General features: G+C 42.7%; 1 protein-coding gene across 1 annotated transcript; it reads right to left on the minus strand.

The window, feature by feature from the left end:
• Positions 1 to 686: 686 nt before the first annotated feature.
• LOC311232569 (uncharacterized protein) lies at positions 687 to 10,458 on the minus strand (the record flags this gene model as incomplete). The annotated part of the gene is made up of 7 exons (XM_084319430.1): positions 10,402 to 10,458; positions 9,063 to 10,003; positions 8,432 to 9,018; positions 8,249 to 8,308; positions 7,976 to 8,047; positions 7,123 to 7,264; positions 687 to 738 (listed from the first exon to the last, which is right to left on the minus strand). Exons 1-7 carry the CDS (start codon positions 10,417 to 10,419, stop codon positions 687 to 689), a joined length of 1,872 nt encoding a protein of 623 aa, XP_084175556.1. The 5' UTR covers positions 10,420 to 10,458.
• Between the last annotated feature and the right edge of the window lie 7,734 nt (positions 10,459 to 18,192).

The raw sequence follows: 18,192 nt of genomic DNA on the forward strand, positions 1-18,192 counted from the left end.
AGGATGCTTATGGATGGGCTTCCACTGAAGCAGCCCCTCCTGTGTTAAATTTGGAGCTCCTTTTAAGACGTGGACCCTTGCAATCAGGGTAGTTGACTAGTTGTCATTGTCTCTCCCGTCTGGCTTATTAGGGACAGGTATGTAGGACTAGACCTAAATATGCCTCACCATTCCACAATCTCTCTCTCTTCCCTTCCTCCTCCTCCAGTCTTGTTGGATGCGTTGACAAGGAATGGGAGCTCAGCAGGGAATGGAGCGTATTGCAGGAAGCCAGCGGAGAACTCGGAAGGTGCTCGGCCGGCCAGCCAAGCGGAGTCTGTTAAGGGCTTCAGCAAGGATCAGGTTGAGGGGGTGCAGAGGTGAGCGTTGCAGACTGTGTTTTGTCCTGTCTTTGTTTCCACCCTCTTCCTTTGTTTCATGCATTTGTTGCTTTAGAAAGTCTTTCACCTTCAACCTCCCCCCCCGCCCTCCAGGTTTCCATATGGTACCTTCAGTTGGTCAGACTCTCGTCTGATGCACCTCTACCCATAGGACTATATAAAAACTAGAAGACTCGTATCACTTCGCTCCGCCCATCCGCTTAGGATGCTCCAAAAATGGCAGCGACTCAGCCGAGAGGTGGTGGTTTATGGGTGCTGACATTGTGGGGCCATTGTGGTGGGGGGTAGGGGGACAGTGGGGGAGGATCAGGCAGTGATGGGGCACTTCCATTGAGCCTCAGCAGCAAGGCACTTCAAGCTGTGCAACAGTGGAACCAAACATAGAGCTATATACATTTAATATGCTATATACCAGGGGTAGGCAACGGCACGCGGGGGCATTTTCATAGGCAGAGGGGGCAGCATTAAAAAAAAATATATATATAATTTTTTTTCTTTTTTTTTTGCTTTGAAATATTATCGTGAAATATTTTGCACTGTTGTCGCATTTATCTTGTTGAAATCCTCCCACACAGGTTTTCTTTACTACCACATATTTAATTGAGACCCTTTATTTGTTTATTATTTCAATTTAGCTGGAAATACATTGCTACATCATTCAGTAACATTTGCAGAGCCTTATAACAAAAACATTATTACGGTCACCATTGTGACCAGTGGGATTAATCAACAAATTGTATTATTTATTTGTCTATTTCATTGAACATTGCACATGTTCTGGGCTATAAATCACGTTCTGCAGAATGCTGCAGAAAACGATAAAAACATATTTATACTTTAGACCGTATTTTAGTATGAATATGTGAATGAAAAAGTAGAACGTTGCTACATCCTAAACGATAGATAATTGACGTTGAATGGGCCATAGTAATGTCAATTTAGCAATACAATTTAAAAAGTTATAGCCCTGCAAAGAAGGGGAACTTCTCCATAGACAAATAGAGCTGGCAGAGGATGGTATAAGGATGTACATAAGCGTGGCAGAGAAAGGGTTAAGCTAGGCTAGTGGTCTGTATCCGCTTCCATTAATTTGTGCTAGAAATTGGTTTCTACCTTCTTGTCTGACTCTGGAGAAGACTGTAAGCGTATTTCCCATAATGTTGGCGTGCCCCTTAAAGTTATATTCTTGAATCAATTCTGTAGCATAGGCTATATAGCTTACTATCAGTGTTTAAATGTCTTGCAGTTGTAAGCTATGCATTTCACCCCATTGGCACTCCAAAAAAAATACAAAAAAGACACATATGTTGCAGCTTTTATTTTGAAAAGATTTAACCGGAAGTTCAAACAATGCTGCTGCTCGCTTGACTCAGGCTTTTACTACAACCCCTGCACGTCTCAGGGAAGATTCAAGCATTTTGATTCCAGCTTCAAATCACAATTGATAAAGTGGGCGTTGATGGACATATAGGGCTGCAAATTGACACATAGAACTCTTCATCCCTAACTGGCTTTTCACATCTGAAATGATGTATCTGTGGCTTTTAACTAACTAGTCATATACCCAATGTACCGGTATTCACCATTTCCTTGTAACTGGCATTTTCAACTGTATGGATAGAAACTAGGGATGCTCGATATTGGCTTTTTTACCTATACCGATATTGTCCAACTCTTAATTTCCGATACCGATATATGCAGGGTTTCCCTCCCAAAAAAACGGAATAATTTCAGGTAATTAACATTACATATCTCTTGTTGTGTAATTAACACAACATTATGCATACTTTGACAATACATTTTTTTAATAAAAAATGTAAAACCGATACCGATATTTTCCGATATCACATTTTTATGCCAATATCGGCCGATAATATCGGTAGGCCGATAATATCGGACATCCCTAATAGAAACCACTTCTTTCCCAATGTACCTAGTAACTGCCCCGTACAGTCTCGCCACAGTTGATTGTCACGTTTATAATTTGTTGCCTTTAGACCCAATAAGTGAGTTTTGGGCCGGCTGCTCTGGATGGAGTCAGGCTGCTCTCTGGGATGGAGTCAGGCTGCTCTGGGATGGAGTCAGGCTGCTCTGGATGGAGTCAGGCTGCTCTGGATGGAGTCAGGCTGCTCTGGATGGAATCAGGCTGCTCTGGATGGATATATATATTATATATATATCCATATAATATATATATATATATTTTTTTCATAACAATTTATAATTTTTAGATTTTTTCTCATAGCTACGAGTACTCACGCCCATCCCTAGAAGGTAACACATGTAACATGTAACACACATAGATAGCACTATGAAGGTAACACATGTAACATGTAACACACATAGATAGCACTATGAAGGTAACACATGTAACATGTAACACACATAGATAGCACTATGAAGGTCACACATGTAACATGTAACACACATGGATATAGCACTATGAATGTCACATGCAACATGTAACACACATAGATAGCACTATGAATGTCACACATGCAACATGTAACACACATAGATGGCACTATGAAAGTCGGTAATGTTTCATACAATGTGTTGCTACAGTTTCCTCTGTAGAACATATGAAGACTCGTCTCTGGTTTATACTATGGCTTATACTAGGCTTCCTGTGGTCATGGAGCTCGATGTTACCCATCAAGGACTCAACGGAGGCAGCCTTCTTCTGTCTCCACTATAATTGTACATTACAATCTTTACACCTCGTTGGGCATTTGCTCTTGTTTAAATTATATGCCTACTATTAGCATTAGAGCTGAGGTTAGAGCTATCAACAGAGGGCTCCAGATCACAGACCTTGGCCCCACAACATGATGACGGTACCTTTTTTCTGTACTTTACTCTCCCTCTCTGAAGTCTAAACTTCACAACACACAATCTAAAACCCCTTACCTCCCTCTCCCAAACCGTTCCTACAACAATAACAACAACTTGCAAAGGAGATCTTGTATCTCAATGGGACTTCCTGGTTAAATAATTGTTTTTGCGATTTGCTAATTGCATCATTTAAATTTTCGATTTAAAATCGATTAATCGTTCAGCCCTAGGCTTAGACGACAAACGGGAAAAGTGAGAAACCTCGGGAAGAGAGGGAGAATCAGCGACACATTTACATTTTGTCCTTAAGCTGACGCTTTTATCCAAAGCGACTTACAAGTTCTGTACGACACGTCAACTCTTACAGCTGAGTAACAATGTTCATCAAACAGTGCTGAAACTTGTGCTGCAGTGTTGAGTGCATAGCAGTAAAGAAGACATAATATAGTATAGTAGGAAGAGTGCATGATAGTATAAGACCGTAAGGAGGATAGTGTTTTTAATTTGTTTTTTTATTTCTTTATTTCAGATATTGTTTGAAGAAGTGTGTTTTTAGTCGTCTGCGAAAGATTGGTCGGGTTTCGGCTGTCCTAACTGTGGTGGGAAGTTCAGATACTGTTTTAAATGTTGATACATTGTATTGAATGTAAATTATTAGATTCTGTATTGAGATCATCATAATCCCTACTCGTGAAGCATATTGCATGTAACGCTGTACAAATACCACTGCAAGTCCTGTGATTTAATGGTACCATATAGAAGCAAGCATAGCTCCCTCATGGAGCTATTGTATAACCATGAGAGCAGATGGACATGTTGATTTTATTAATAAAAAAATCACTGGATGAAAGATACAGTGCAACAGAGCTACTGGAAATGTACCGCCAGCAATTACCGTCAGTCTGACATTTATTTTATTTAATAATATTTTTTATATGGTATTTTTAGTAAGGCCCTGGGCTAAATCCTCCGAGTTACCGCTAGCCCAGGCTGCTGGTTGCTGCTTGGAGTACAGTACACGACTCGCCCCTCACTTGAATGCAGCAAGACTTTACAAGCGACATAAATGACAGAACATAGGCTACGTAATACTATCATACTATAATTTTGTGCTCATTGGATTTTCAAACGTCATCTTTTAGGTCACTCGCAAATGTTCGACTTTACGTCTGGTTTATCATTTTAAAGATGATCAAGTTTTGATTGCTAACAGGAGTGAATTATAATTTGAGTGGATTATGAGGCTGTATCTGTTTAGCACCACCTACTGTAACCAGCTGTACTGTATGTGATTTACTTGGTGCCTCTTCATAGGGTTACATGCGTTTGTCGCTCAAACAGTGCACAAGACGTTGCTGGTGAAATGAGGTCAACTGATTGGATAGTTCTGTGTATTCTTTACAACTGAGCACAGTAAACCGAACACGGTAAAAAAAAATAAGCACAAATTTGCAATAGCTAGCTACCACTGAGTATATGCAAATTATTATACATGCATTCATACACACACCCTTGTGTCTGTCTGTGTGTGTGAGTATGTCCTTACACATGGTCCTTGGCTTTCTTCAAAGTCTTCTTCAAAGTCTGACTTTTTTTGTGCAATAGGCCACTCCCACTGCCATGCCCCCTCTTAGCCAATTAGCATGAACACACGTACACACACACTTGACCTCCATGCAGAATTTCAGCCTTCTAGGGTGAAAACTGGGTGGGATTTTGTGGACTGACCGACCGACCAACCAACCGACAGAGTGACCTATAGAGCTGCTGGTCGTAGCTAAAAGATAAAAACTGCTTCAACATGCAGTCAGTCACCAATACTAACTAAGTGGGTCGTGAATAAACACACAGCTGTGTCGCTGTATTGCTTCATCACGTCAACAATACTAACCAAGTAGGTTGTGCACAAACACAGCCTGTGTCACTGTATTGCATCATCACGGCCCTTTTCTATTTGTGTCTGTGTTGCCGGTTATTAACATTCTGCGATTCCCCCAGACAATGAGGTAAATCCACAGTGAGCTGCTGTATCTAGGTGTTGCATCTTCCCTGCGTAGAGGTAATTATCCCTCCCTAGATGACATTTAAATCCTCCGCCGGCCATCACGCTCAGCTGGGCGGTAAAGCTAACGGCCCTCCGTCGTACCTACACCCCTGCAGGGTCACCTTGCACCGAGTGTACAACAAACAAGGGACGTCTGCTCTTTCCATGACTGACCAGGCGAATCTCGGCTGTGATCCCTCATTCAGAAACTACTCGTGATGAGGAATGTTTCCATAACGTTTAGTGTGAATTGAGACTGAGTGCATGTTTTGCCAACTCCAAAGGATGACATTTTCAGTTGCCTGTAAGCTGAGACCAGGGCTGTCGGAAGTGGTGAATGTGGTATTCTGTGGTTCTGGTTTGGCCCCGCGATAGAGGAACCGCTTCTGTCTTGAGTTGTTCTGGCTTTTCATCTGCGGCTCAATGAGGACACTGCAGTCTCTGCAGTGTTTCACGCACACGGCCATCGCTATGGGAACTTTCAGGGCCTGGCCGCTTGCCCATGAGGCCTTATAGAGAGAGAGAGAGACGGACATATGGAGCAGAGAGAGGTTGGGAGAGAGAAAATAATGTTGAATTAGACAAAAAAAATTCTCCAATTTAGACTGAGATGGGGCTAATAGAAAGGCGGCCAAAGAAGCAGTTGGATGGTCTTATTCATGGAGAGATTGGAGAATAGGGTTCATTCTTACCATACAGGACATGACTACTGCATGTGCAGTCCACTCAGGGAGTCACTGTATCCCCTGCTCGTTTAGATACCAAATGCTTTGGCACTTTTCAATGAGTTGAAGATATTTGGTCTAATTTTCTGCTAGAAAACGTAAAGGGAAACTCCCGCAGAAAACGATATTTATCTCCTGCTAAATGTGTTCAGGAGGGAAAATTAAAGGTGATTGAGAAACTGAAAGTGCACCTTTGTCCTCATCTCGGTCTCTAGATCACTGATCAACCAGGTTTAAATTTTTCTCCCCTCGTTCGTCATGTGGGTTCACTGGGTTGGCATCCATCTGTCTAGAAGCCTGTGGCGGAATCTCCCTTTAAGATGACTTGTTGTAACTTACTTGTATTCCTGCTCTGAGAGTATGTAACGTCACAGTGCCCAAGTGCGTCCACCTTTTTATAGGATTCTATCACATTTGCATAACAATAGCGAATATTACGTACCTTGCGCCGTTTTCATTGGAGTTTTTTACAAAACAACGCTGTTTTATTTGTCCTATATATGCGGATATCATTTAAAAACTTAAATTTTACCATTTTAGTTCCCTTTAGACAACAAACATAATGCTAATGATGCACTTTAATTATGATAATTAGGTGGCCATTCACGGTCACTGTACTGAGGTGACGTGAGGGCGCATTCATAGTTTAACGCTCCGTGTTCAGATCGCATTTTCATCAACTTTTACCGACCTGCTGACCTGTGAACTGTGAAAAAAGGTCTTGGAAAATGGAGTTCTTTTGTTTGAACCTGTTTTCATCCTTTAAAATCAATGCTGCCATCTACTGTCAGCTGGAAGGTAGTGTCGTTTGTCTACCATCTCATCTCAGGAGCAAACAACATCCCCATTTTATTTGTCTAACAAACAAAATATTAATCACAATCACTTGTCACATTAACATTTGTGAGTACATGTGTTTTCAACAAAAATATGACAAATTTAACACAACAGCCAGCACTTCATAAAATTTTATAAACATTATATAAAAAATACAATAAACATAACTTAGAACAATAACTATTTACAGCACACCATACATATTTATAAATTTTTTCATTCGCTCACTCATTCATACACTCATTCATCCAAACACCAGTAACACCAGAAACTAGCATCTTCGTCCTCCTCCTCCTCCCACTGGACACACATGGTGTGGAACCATTTGTGACAGTTGTCACACTGGACCCACGACACCAAACCCTCAGAGTCCACAGGGGGGTTCGCCTTTTTACACCGGCCACACCGCCAGATCCCCAGCTTCTGCCTCTTGGTGGTGTGACCTGCAGTTAAAAAGAAATTTATTATTATGACGCTGCTTGATTACAATATACCAAGGTCCAATAATAAGTAAGGGATAATGTATAGCTACGAGGTCATTGTCGCAAAATAATTGACCGACACGGAGTTTAAAATACCGAGGCGCAGCGCTGAGGTGTTTTAAACGTCAGTGAAGGTCAATTATTTTGCGACAATGATCGAGTAAAGCTATACATTATCCCGCTTATTACATGGCTAACTTACTAACAATATACCTAATTCATCGACAAGACTAGATCAAATGAAGACGCAGTTGTTCTGTGGCTCTGTCAGCCCAAATAAAGTGATTATTATTATTATCGGCAGCCGGCAGGTCTCTGGTCTGATTGCATGACTGAGTGCAGCTGTGCATATGCTGAGCAGCACTGATACAGTGTTGTAGTGGGCTTGATTGCGAACAGCTGCGCACAGCGGTCATTATTGTCCCACAGCGGTCATTATTGTGTGATAACGGACCTCTGACACGGGCTATTGACCAATCACAAGCAAGCATTTCGGCGAATGTGAAAACGCCATGTAATAAATATGAATAACTATCTATATAGTACTTTTCACACATGGACCACAGTTCAAAGTGCCCCACAGCAATTTGTATAAAATCAGCAAATTTTTTACAAAATAAATAACAATTCATAAGTTTGCCCTGACAAACTCAAAAAACATAAGTAACATGCCGATGGGTGTCGTGGGTCTGGCGTGGGAGGAGGAGGATGTCAATGCTCCTGTTGGTCCAGGAATACAGGAGGCTGCAGACACAAAAAGGGAGCACCACTCAAAAAAATTATTTTGTTTGGTTTGGTAAATATTGCGCTATGAACAGTCTATCAGTGTACTGTGTGTGTGTGTAGGCCGTAGGGGCAGGTACAATAAGAGTTTTTCTTCCTGTTCCTTTTGGCCATGGACATTTGTAGATCGTGTTTTTTTCACAGTTGTTTGAAAAAGCTTACGGTGGGAGGGAGAGGAAGTTGGCTGGGACACCCGGTGGGACTGCGGTGGGACTGCCGGCTCTGAGAAAATGGTTAAGAAACAATAAAACATGATTATTTATTCATAAAAAAATTTATACTTTTTTGCTAACTGAGAATGTTGTCTCCCAAATAACTGTTAAAAGAAAACAAATAAATAAATACCATCCATTATGGCTGTTGGGGAGGAAGAGGTGGAGGGGTGGTGATCTTCCCCTCTCAAAGCAGGCAGGCGAGTGCTGGTGTGGAGGCTAGAGGCGGGCAGCAGACTGTGGGAGGCAGAAGAGGGGGGCATGGAGGCTGAGGCTGAGGGACCGGCGATGGAAAGACCGGAGCTGGTGGTGGGAGCGGCCCCGGGGGACACTCCTCTTCTGCGGCTGGGGAGAGAGCCACCACGCGGGGTACGGGAGGAGGTTGTGGGAGTCCTTAAAGTTTCAGCCCGCTGCCGCTGTCGGTCTGCCCTGGCCAGAGCTCCTGCCTCGGCGCGGGCGGCGCGGTCCTCTGTCTCATCGATGGCATCCGTCATCTCCTGGGCGGTGAGCAGGCGGGCCTTGGTGGTGTTCCTCCTGACCTTTCCAGATCTTCTTGTGAACTCTATCTGGGCCAGGAGTTGTCCCAGGTCCGCTGTGATCCTCCCTGCTGTTACAAGGGGGTGGTTGAGGTAGGGGTTGGGGGGTGAGTCCTGGACTAGAGCACGGGGGCTGGGTGGGGGGCTGGGAGGGGGGCTAGGAGCACGGGGGCTGGGTGGGGGGCTAGGAGCACGGGGGCTGGGTCGGGGGTGTGAGAGGTGTGTGGCGGTAGGCACAGGAGAATGACCCTCTCCCTCTGTGCCGTCCGGACCAGCTCTGGATCCAGGTGGGACTGGTGACCGTCCATCACAAGCAGCAGCGGGCGCTCCTCCGTGGCATACTTCAGGAAGTGGTCGGTGAACCACTTCCTAAAAAGCTCTGAGTCAATGTACCCCGCTGGCGACTTCCCGTAGAGGGCATTGGGGACTCCCTCCCTATTGTAGGGCCCTCCTGGGTAGCCCCCCTTATAAATAATAAAAGGGGGGACGTCCTCCCCAGCCGCGTTGAGGCAGGCCAGGACCGTGATGTGTTCCCTGGTTCCCTGGGCCTGCCTGTAGGCGTGCTTCGTCCCACGGGGCACAACGACCTTCCTCCGGTTGGAGTCCATCTGAAACCCCGTCTCGTCACAGTTGTAAATATGACGGGGTTTCTCCCTCAGCCCGTGCTCCTCCATGGTGCTGGTGAGGAGCTTGAAGTATTCTTCTATGGCCCCCCTCTTAGCGCAGGCTGCCCTCCCACGGTCAATGGTGTCCGGGATCCGGATCGTGAGGCGATGGTGTTGCCTCTCCCTAAAATTGATCCACCACCCCTGGCCAAGGGATGTTTTTAGGTTCCCTGGGTGACGGAGGTTATAGATGGCCAGGGCGTGGGCCAGGACCTGCGACCTCGTCAGCGGAAACCCATAACTGGCAGAGTACAAGCAGTACTCCACCAGGGAACTCTCATCTTCAGGGGTCAGATAGGTGCCCCGGCCGATGTTGCAGGCCAGAGACACCTTTCCGCTGAGTCGGTCGATCAGGCTGGACTTAGGGACCTCGAACAACGTGGCTGCCCGCCTCGCACTCCACCTGCCTGCTCTGACCTCTGCAATGGCCTGATCCATGGCCTCCTGGGTCCACAGACGCACCTTCCTCTCCCTCTTCCGCATTTGCCGGATATTAGGCATGCTCTGCAAACACACAAAAATATTTTAAACAAGAAAGTAAAATAATATGAACTTTATTATTATTGTACGACTGACGAGTTTATTTTATTTGATTTATTTAGCACATTATTTAAAAAAAACAGTGCTAGGAGGGAACTTATGTGAGTGATTTATGATGAAATTAAATTAGATTTGAATTGTTTTTTTGAATATGGATAAGGAGGTTGTTGACCTCAATGATCAATTTAGTTTATTGCTATGGTTTGTTGGATATGAGTGAAATTCTGATGAAAAGATGCAGAACAATGGAAGGTATCAAGAACATCTTGCCTTTTGTTAATGAACTTGAATATGAATGAGCATGAAACCAAAATGATTATGCTGAAATATTACCAGACATGCAAACACACACACAACCTTACCTTCACCCAGTTCAGCATGGCAGCCTCACACACACACACACACACACCTCCATTCACCTGTAGAGAAACAAACAAGCACACACAAACCTACCGTGTCTGCTGTCTGACTTTGTCACTGCTTCAGATGTTTTTTTATACAGAGATTGAGAGAGAGAGAGAGAGAGAGAGAAAACCAGTTCATTATTTTCCCCGCGAAAATTATTGTTCTCCCTTCGATTATTTTCGCGCAACCTCAGTTCATCACTCGTTCAGACAAACTTAGATCTCTTATTAAGATTACAAATGTACAACACATTTCGTCGGACAAAACACTGGCTATATATGCTAGCAACATAACCAAACAATCTGACTTCATCTTGGGGCGAGTGGGAGTTCGTGTTTAAGGAACAGGAAGCTACTTTTACTTGGAAATCAGCGTCGCCCCGAACACATTCGAACAATTATAACGTTGCAGTGGTACAAACGTTCACATCTAGTAGTCTTTAGATGACTAAATATAGATGAATACTCATGAAATTTGATATATATACTCTAAAATAAGTATGATTTCATATCACCTACCTTTCGACGTGAAAATCTGGTGGGGCTGTGAGGAAAGATCCAGAATGCCGCGCAAGATGGGGCGTGACCGAAGTTGGGTTTGGGCGTTCCCAGATAAAGAGGGTGACCGGGATTGGTTTACGTTCCGTTATGTACTTATGTCATGTTGGGATGATGCTGTTCTGAGAGTGTGTACTTATCTCATGTTGGGATGATACTGTTCTGAGAGTGTACTTATCTCATGTTGGGATGATACTGTTCTGAGTGTGTACGTAACTTATCTCATGTTGGGATGATGCTGTTCTGAGAGTGTACGTAACTTATCTCATGTTGGGATGATGCTGTTCTGAGAGTGTACTTATCTCATGTTGGGATGATGCTGTTCTGAGAGTGTACTTATCTCATGTTGGGATGATGCTGTTCTGATGATGCTGTTCTGAGAGTATGTACTTATCTTATTTCTAAATGACGACAATTCTGATTTATTTGCATTTGCGTCAAAATGGAGATTGGTTGCATTAAAACACTTCCTCCTATTCCCCTATGCATTCACGTCACGCTGCATTCACGTGTTGACTTATTTGCTTCGGAACAATCCCAGTTGCGATATCAATTGCACTTACACGATGTAAAGCAAAACACGCTATTAATTCAACATTCAATATATTTTCTTACTTTTGTGTGTAATTATAGCGTAACTAATTATCCAAAATGGCCATCCACTTTATAACATTCTGACTCTAGAGTCGGAACAAAGGTCGGAACTGAAAGTGGTCATTTGACGGAGTGCTTGTCATACGACGCCCTGAGCTGACTGACGAGAGCAAAGTGCTGTGACGAAATAAGAATAGTGTGAGAATCGTGATCTCAATTCTTAGGGAGAAAAATCGTTACATTTGAGCAAGAATCGTGCAGCCCTAATAGGAGGAGGTTGAAACATGCAAACGTTCACACACTAATGAGCATTGGAGGCTTTTAACTACACAAAATAACACAATAATCAAACAACCATAAAATGAATACATATGCGCTAATGTTCAACTCACCTAATGAGATGGATGGGCACTATGCTTGGAGCACAACAAGTCCAGTCTGGGTTTAATTTTGGAGACAGCGACTCTTGAGATCATCCTCTACATTCAGACGTGATCTGTACTTGTTTTTTATATAAGTCAGTGCAGAGAATGCGTATTCCCCCTCAACTGATATCCAGAACTCTGAAACACTGTATTTAAGGTTCGGTTGCTTGATTTCCTTAGGGAAATACTTTTTAAACCGTTCAAGAAGGGCTTGGAGGTGAGTTGTTCTAGACATCTTCACTGTGTTCACACTCAGTTAATTTTCCTCCATCAAGCTCTGGAAATTTATAAATCCGGCCCATTTCTACTCCAGTGCTCGAGTTTCCTCGTGAATGCTTGTATTTTATCATTGAGTGACAGGATGGTTGTGTTTTCACCTTGTAGTAACAGATTAAGTCTATTCATTTGAGCAAATATGCTAGCGTTATCTAGTTGGGATTGGAGAGGTGGGCAGCGAGCTGGGACGCATTATCCGTCAAACTAGCGCGCCTCCTCCCGCTGCTCAAATGGGTGTTGCGTGCGCCGTAGCTATGACGTGCATTATGTAGGACAAAGGAAATCCATAGTCTGAATATGATTTATTATCAGAATTTTAAGTCTTATTATTTTACATTTCAAAAGCATTTCTTTTACCAGTTTAATGTATTTTTAAATATATTTAAATTGTTTTTAATTATAGGCCTATTTCACACATTCTATGAAATCAATACATTCTGGAAATCATCACGCGATCCCCCCACCCACCCGCGACCCCCACTTTGGGAACCATTGGTATAATGCACAATTACACTATACATAGCAAAGGCAGTTGATGTTTGAATACATTTTTTCTGCCAATAATAATGTTTTTTTTTTTTTTTTTTTTTTTATCCACTTTTTCTCCCATTTTCTATATTTTCTCCCATCCCAATTTCGTATCATCCAATTCAACCCTCCCCTGTCACGGACGCTGTTTCTTGCCTCCCACAAGCTGGCTGCAATGTGGACTAAGTCATACATAGCACAAGTCCCCTCCGGTACTTGAGGTAACAGCAGTCGCATCTTTTCACCTGCGCAGCTCGATTTCTCAGTGGCGAGGAGTAACGCGTGGGAGGCTCACGCTGCCCCCGACACTTCCTGATTCTACTGCGCAGGCGCACCAATCGACCTGTAGGAGTCGCTGTCCACAACGCCCGATCCCCACCCATCAGTTTCCCACCCCCTAATACGGCCAATGTGTATTAGTACGGACGACCAGCTAAACTGAAAGCAAATGTGGAGTGCTGGGCTCGAACTGACGAGCCCAGCGTCTCCAGCATTTCGTGGCGAGCGCCTTGCCCACTACGCCACGTAGCCGCCTCCAATAATAATGATTTCTATGACCTGAAACATTGGTGTCTATATTAGTACGCCCTTGTACTCAGAACCAGTGTGACACACAGAGTTGTGTTTTAAGAGTCAGCTTAAATCCTCTATGAATGACACAATCCAGTATTTCCTAGATTGTCTTCCTGGGGGGGATGGTTAGCCTCCTGAAGCTCCAGACCGTGGAGAGCTGCTGCTGTCCGTGTTGACTGTCTGCTCACAAACACAGTAGTGTTGTCAGTGCAAATCGTACACTTCTCTGAGCGGAAAGGAATTATCTGAAATTAGATTAAATCTGCCACAAGACATTGAAATACTGGCTCAGGAGGTAGAGCAGTCGTCAACATAGCTTTGGTGTAAATGTACCATTTACCATAAAAATGGCCTGCCACAAGACATTGGAATAAAATAGTCTGATCCGATACCAGTGCATACATAAAATAAAAAACAATATTATATAAAATTATAACTTTTTTTTTATTATTATTTTCTTTTACAGCTACTGTTTTATATATACTGGTTTTTAGTAATAACTATAAAGTAATGGTATTTATTCAACAAAAGGTGATTGTATAGATTAGTATTAGTATCATTAATTGACAACTCTCTCAATGAGTTCACCCACGGAAAGGTTGTTGGGACATTGATTCCGCACGGACGTTATAGTTGTTGCACTCCAGAAGGCTCCTGTAACTTCAGTTAGCTAGTAGAGGCTCTGTTGTGATTTTTTTATGCAAAATAAATATTCAACATTCTCTTTTGAGACTCCGCCTCAGACTCTTATCATTTGGCACTAAAAGCTAAACATTATTTGTCACCGATATGGCTGTCCGCAACATGTCATTAATTGTGTGCGAGAGGTAACTTAGATCAGTGACCATGTTAACGTGAGCTAGGTTAATGTGAGCTAGGTTAACGTCAGCTAACTTTAGATGGAAACAAGGAAATCTAACGTTACTGGTGTAAAAGTGATTTACCTTGGAATACTCCTGTGCCAACTCGCTGTACTTTGCTTGCAGGTCTGCAGCCATTATTGCTGGATTATGAATAGCCCCAACTTTAGCCAAGGTAACGTTAAAGCTAAAACTAGCTTTCGGTTAGCTGTTCAGCTAATGCAGAGCTCCCCGTCAACAGCGCTCTGTCGGGACGATCTGCTGTTAAAATGACAAATGGCATTGACACTTTAATTCACGCCACGGTCGATTAAAAACACGTTTGTTTTATAATGCTCACTCAGCAGACCGCAGTGTTGTTGATAAATTACGTCATATGGTATCGGAGCGCAGAATTAGAGGGTACTCGCGATACCGATACCAGCATTTTAGGCAGTATCGGAGGCATTTCCGATACTGGTATCGGAACAACTTTACATAAGACATTTAAAAATGATTGCCTTATTAAGACTTTTGCACTTCTAACAACCAACCAAACACACACACACACACCATTTACATTCCCGAAGGGGCCTAGTAGATGAAGCTCTAGCATTCCAAATGATAAAGGAACATGTTAGGAAGTGTAGCGTGTTCACATTTAGCCACTCAAGCTGAAAGGGATAACTTGTCATTTGGTGAAAAGCATGTCCCTGTGCCTTGGCCCACTGCATAGAAGCCGAGTGGTGTCTGTCTGCAAGCCACTGCTTCCCTGGCCAAGGAGAGGCAAACACAATCATAGATGGGCCTTTCTTACATTCCCTGGCCAGAGGAGGAAAAGGAAAATAACAATAAAAGAAAAAAAAGGATGACTGGGAACTTTACTTAATTTGAACTTAAACAATGCAAATGAATAAACATTTCTGTAAATGTGCCAGTATTAGTAGTCATTTTCAACTGTTGCCCCTGGACATGATGACAACATGACAAGGACACACTGTGTCATAGATGCACAGCTAACTGGTCTTATAAAAGGTGTATGGGGCAAAGCGGCTAATTGTGACTGTCTTGCTGGCTGAATGAACGAGTAAGTGTAAAAGTAAAATGTAACAAATGAATGGCTACATTGTTTATTTTTTTCAACCGCTCTATTGTGTGTCTGTGTTGTGTCTCCAGGATAAAGCGATGTAAGGACTACTATGAAGTACTGGGCAGCAGTAAAGAAGCCAGTGATGAGGATCTGAAGAAGTCCTACAGGAAACTAGCCCTCAAGTTCCACCCAGACAAGAACCATGCGCCCGGAGCCACGGAGGCCTTTAAAAGTAATCCTATTCAATATGTCATGTCACTTGACTTCCTAATCCACTGATGATGTTGTTGTTGTTGTTGGCCATCATATTTATTGTATGAGTAGCGAGGCAATTTCATCATTAACCTCTTAAACCCTAGCCATATTTTCAGAATATTCGCCTAAAAGTACATACCCAAGTAAATGGAATAGTGCTCCACTTCTACATGCATGCATGCATGTTCTTGGTATCTAGGGACATCTATGGACCTCAGGGAATGTATTTCCAGTGTCAGAAATATTGTCTGTTACTATGCTTGAGTAAATTGTAATGAACCAAAGGAGAATATATATTATAATTGAAAAACACCATGCTAACATTGACCATTGACTAAAATTGCCACTGAGCTCATTCAGCACCTTCTTGAGATCAAGTGTACTAAAAATCTAGGCAAATTAATAAAGGGCAGATGATTTACAGGGGGTTTTCCCATCCTATTCAAATACATGCTATTTGAAATCTGAATAGAATATTGAATATCAGGCCTATGTTTATATATATTTTTCTAGACGTTCACAGAAAGGTAAAGGAACTATATATGTTGTATTTTATGGCAATAACGTTCAGGTTTGTTCGACCTGTGAGATATAATCACGAAAATCACGCCGGTATATTTTCGTTCACGTCAGCCGGCTGCAGCTTTGACAGCGGCTGGTGTGAGCTGGGTAGTGTAGTTTTATGAAACATCCATCGAAAGCCCTGGGTCTCCTCTTTCTTTTTTTTTTTTTGATCCACTTTTTCTCCCATTTTTCCATATTTTCTCCCATCCCAATTTCGTATCATCCAATTCAACCCTCCCCTGTCACGAACGCTGTTTCTTGCCTCCCACAAGCCGGCTGCAATGTGGACTAAGTCATACATAGCACAAGTCCCCTCCGGTACTTGAGGTAACAGCAGTCGCATCTTTTCACCTGCGCAGCTCGATCTCTCAGTGTCGAGGAGTAACGCGTGGGAGGCTCACGCTGCCCCCGACACTTCCTGATTCTACTGCGCAGGCGCACCAACCGACTTGTAGGAGTCGCTTGTTCACAACGTTCGATCCCCACCCTTCAGTTTTCCCTCCCCGTAATACGGCCAATGTGTATTACTGCGGACGACCAGCCAAACTGAAAAACAATGTGGAGAGCTGGATTCGAACACGCGAATCCTAGCGTCTCCACACTGGTGGCGAGTGCCTTGCCCACTACACCACCTAGCCGCCCTGGTCTCCTCTTTCTTAGGACTACAACAATTTCATGACGGCATAATTTCCTTACGTCTAAATCATCCGGTTTCCGATGCAATGCGCATAGGGTTAGGGTCTTTACTCTTAGCTACATTTGAAAAAGAAACGCAAACTTTAATTAATACCGACTGTATTGATCTATTTATGATGAGAAATAAATCTCGGCCCGGTACCAGGTTAAAAATACAAGGTGGCCTGGTAGCTTAGTAGGTTAAGGCTGCCACCTATTTGCAATGTCATGGGTTAGAATTTGCCTGATTACTTTCTTAATTGCATGTCATACAATCACCTCCTCACACTCCAGTGTTCCTGTCTTCCACTGCTCTAAAAAATATATATAATATACTTATTTCTTTATTGAAAATCTCAATCCTTAAAGTCTACAGTACAGGTCTGCCTGCCATAGAAAATCCAGTTTGTATGAAAGATTAGATTAGATTCAAATGTATTGTCATTATAGAGCACAAGTACAGTACAACAAAAATAGGTTTTATATCCCACCAGAGTGCAAATGTAGCATTAAAGTAATAGTAAGCAATAGTAATATACAATGTACAGGTGATTAAACTGGATATAAAATATATGAATTGGTACTACTGAGTGTAGTGCTAATTAGATGTATGTGAGTTGTAATATTGATATGTGATACAGGTATAAGTACACTATGGTAGTAAGCCATACTGGCCAGCAGCATAACTAGTAAGAGTAGGTAAGGGATATGTACAGATATGTAAAAAATATTATATGCAGTAGGGATGTCCGATATTATCGGCCGATATCGGCATTAAAATGTGATATCGGAAAATATCGGTATAGTTTTTCAATTTTTTTTATTTATTTTTTAAACATTTCTATAACCTTTATTTACCCAAGCAAGTAAGAACAAATTCTGATTTAATTTATTGTCAAAAGTATGCATAATGTTGTGTTAATTCCACAACAAGAGATATGTAATGTTAATTACCTGAAATTATTCCGTTTTTTTGGGGGGGGGGGGGGGGGGAACCATGCATATATCGGTATCGGTTGATATCGGTATCGGAAATTAACACTTTAAGTGCCGAAAACGTGTTTAGGCGTCTTTCCTAGCCATGCTCAAGTTGCCGAGGACGCCGTAACTCGTCTTTGATATCAATATTTCAAAAATTTGTGATCGGAATCATATTTTCCATCCGCAGCCTTCACACACAGTTCTGAGCTCATCTCAATCCTCTAGCGGTTCAAGAGCGCCATCTGGTGGCCGATCGGCAGAAGCGCCAAACAGGAAGTGATGTGGATGACTTGGTGCTCATCCATATTCGGTCCGGGCACTCGCTATCGTTAGCGGGACTCTAGCTCTAACACTGGACAGCGATCAGTTGCCAATAACTCGACAAACAGCA

Source organism: Notolepis coatsorum (genome assembly GCF_963971535.1).
Source record: "Notolepis coatsorum genome assembly, chromosome: 7".
In the NCBI taxonomy this organism is placed as follows: Eukaryota; Metazoa; Chordata; class Actinopteri; order Aulopiformes; family Paralepididae; genus Notolepis; species Notolepis coatsorum.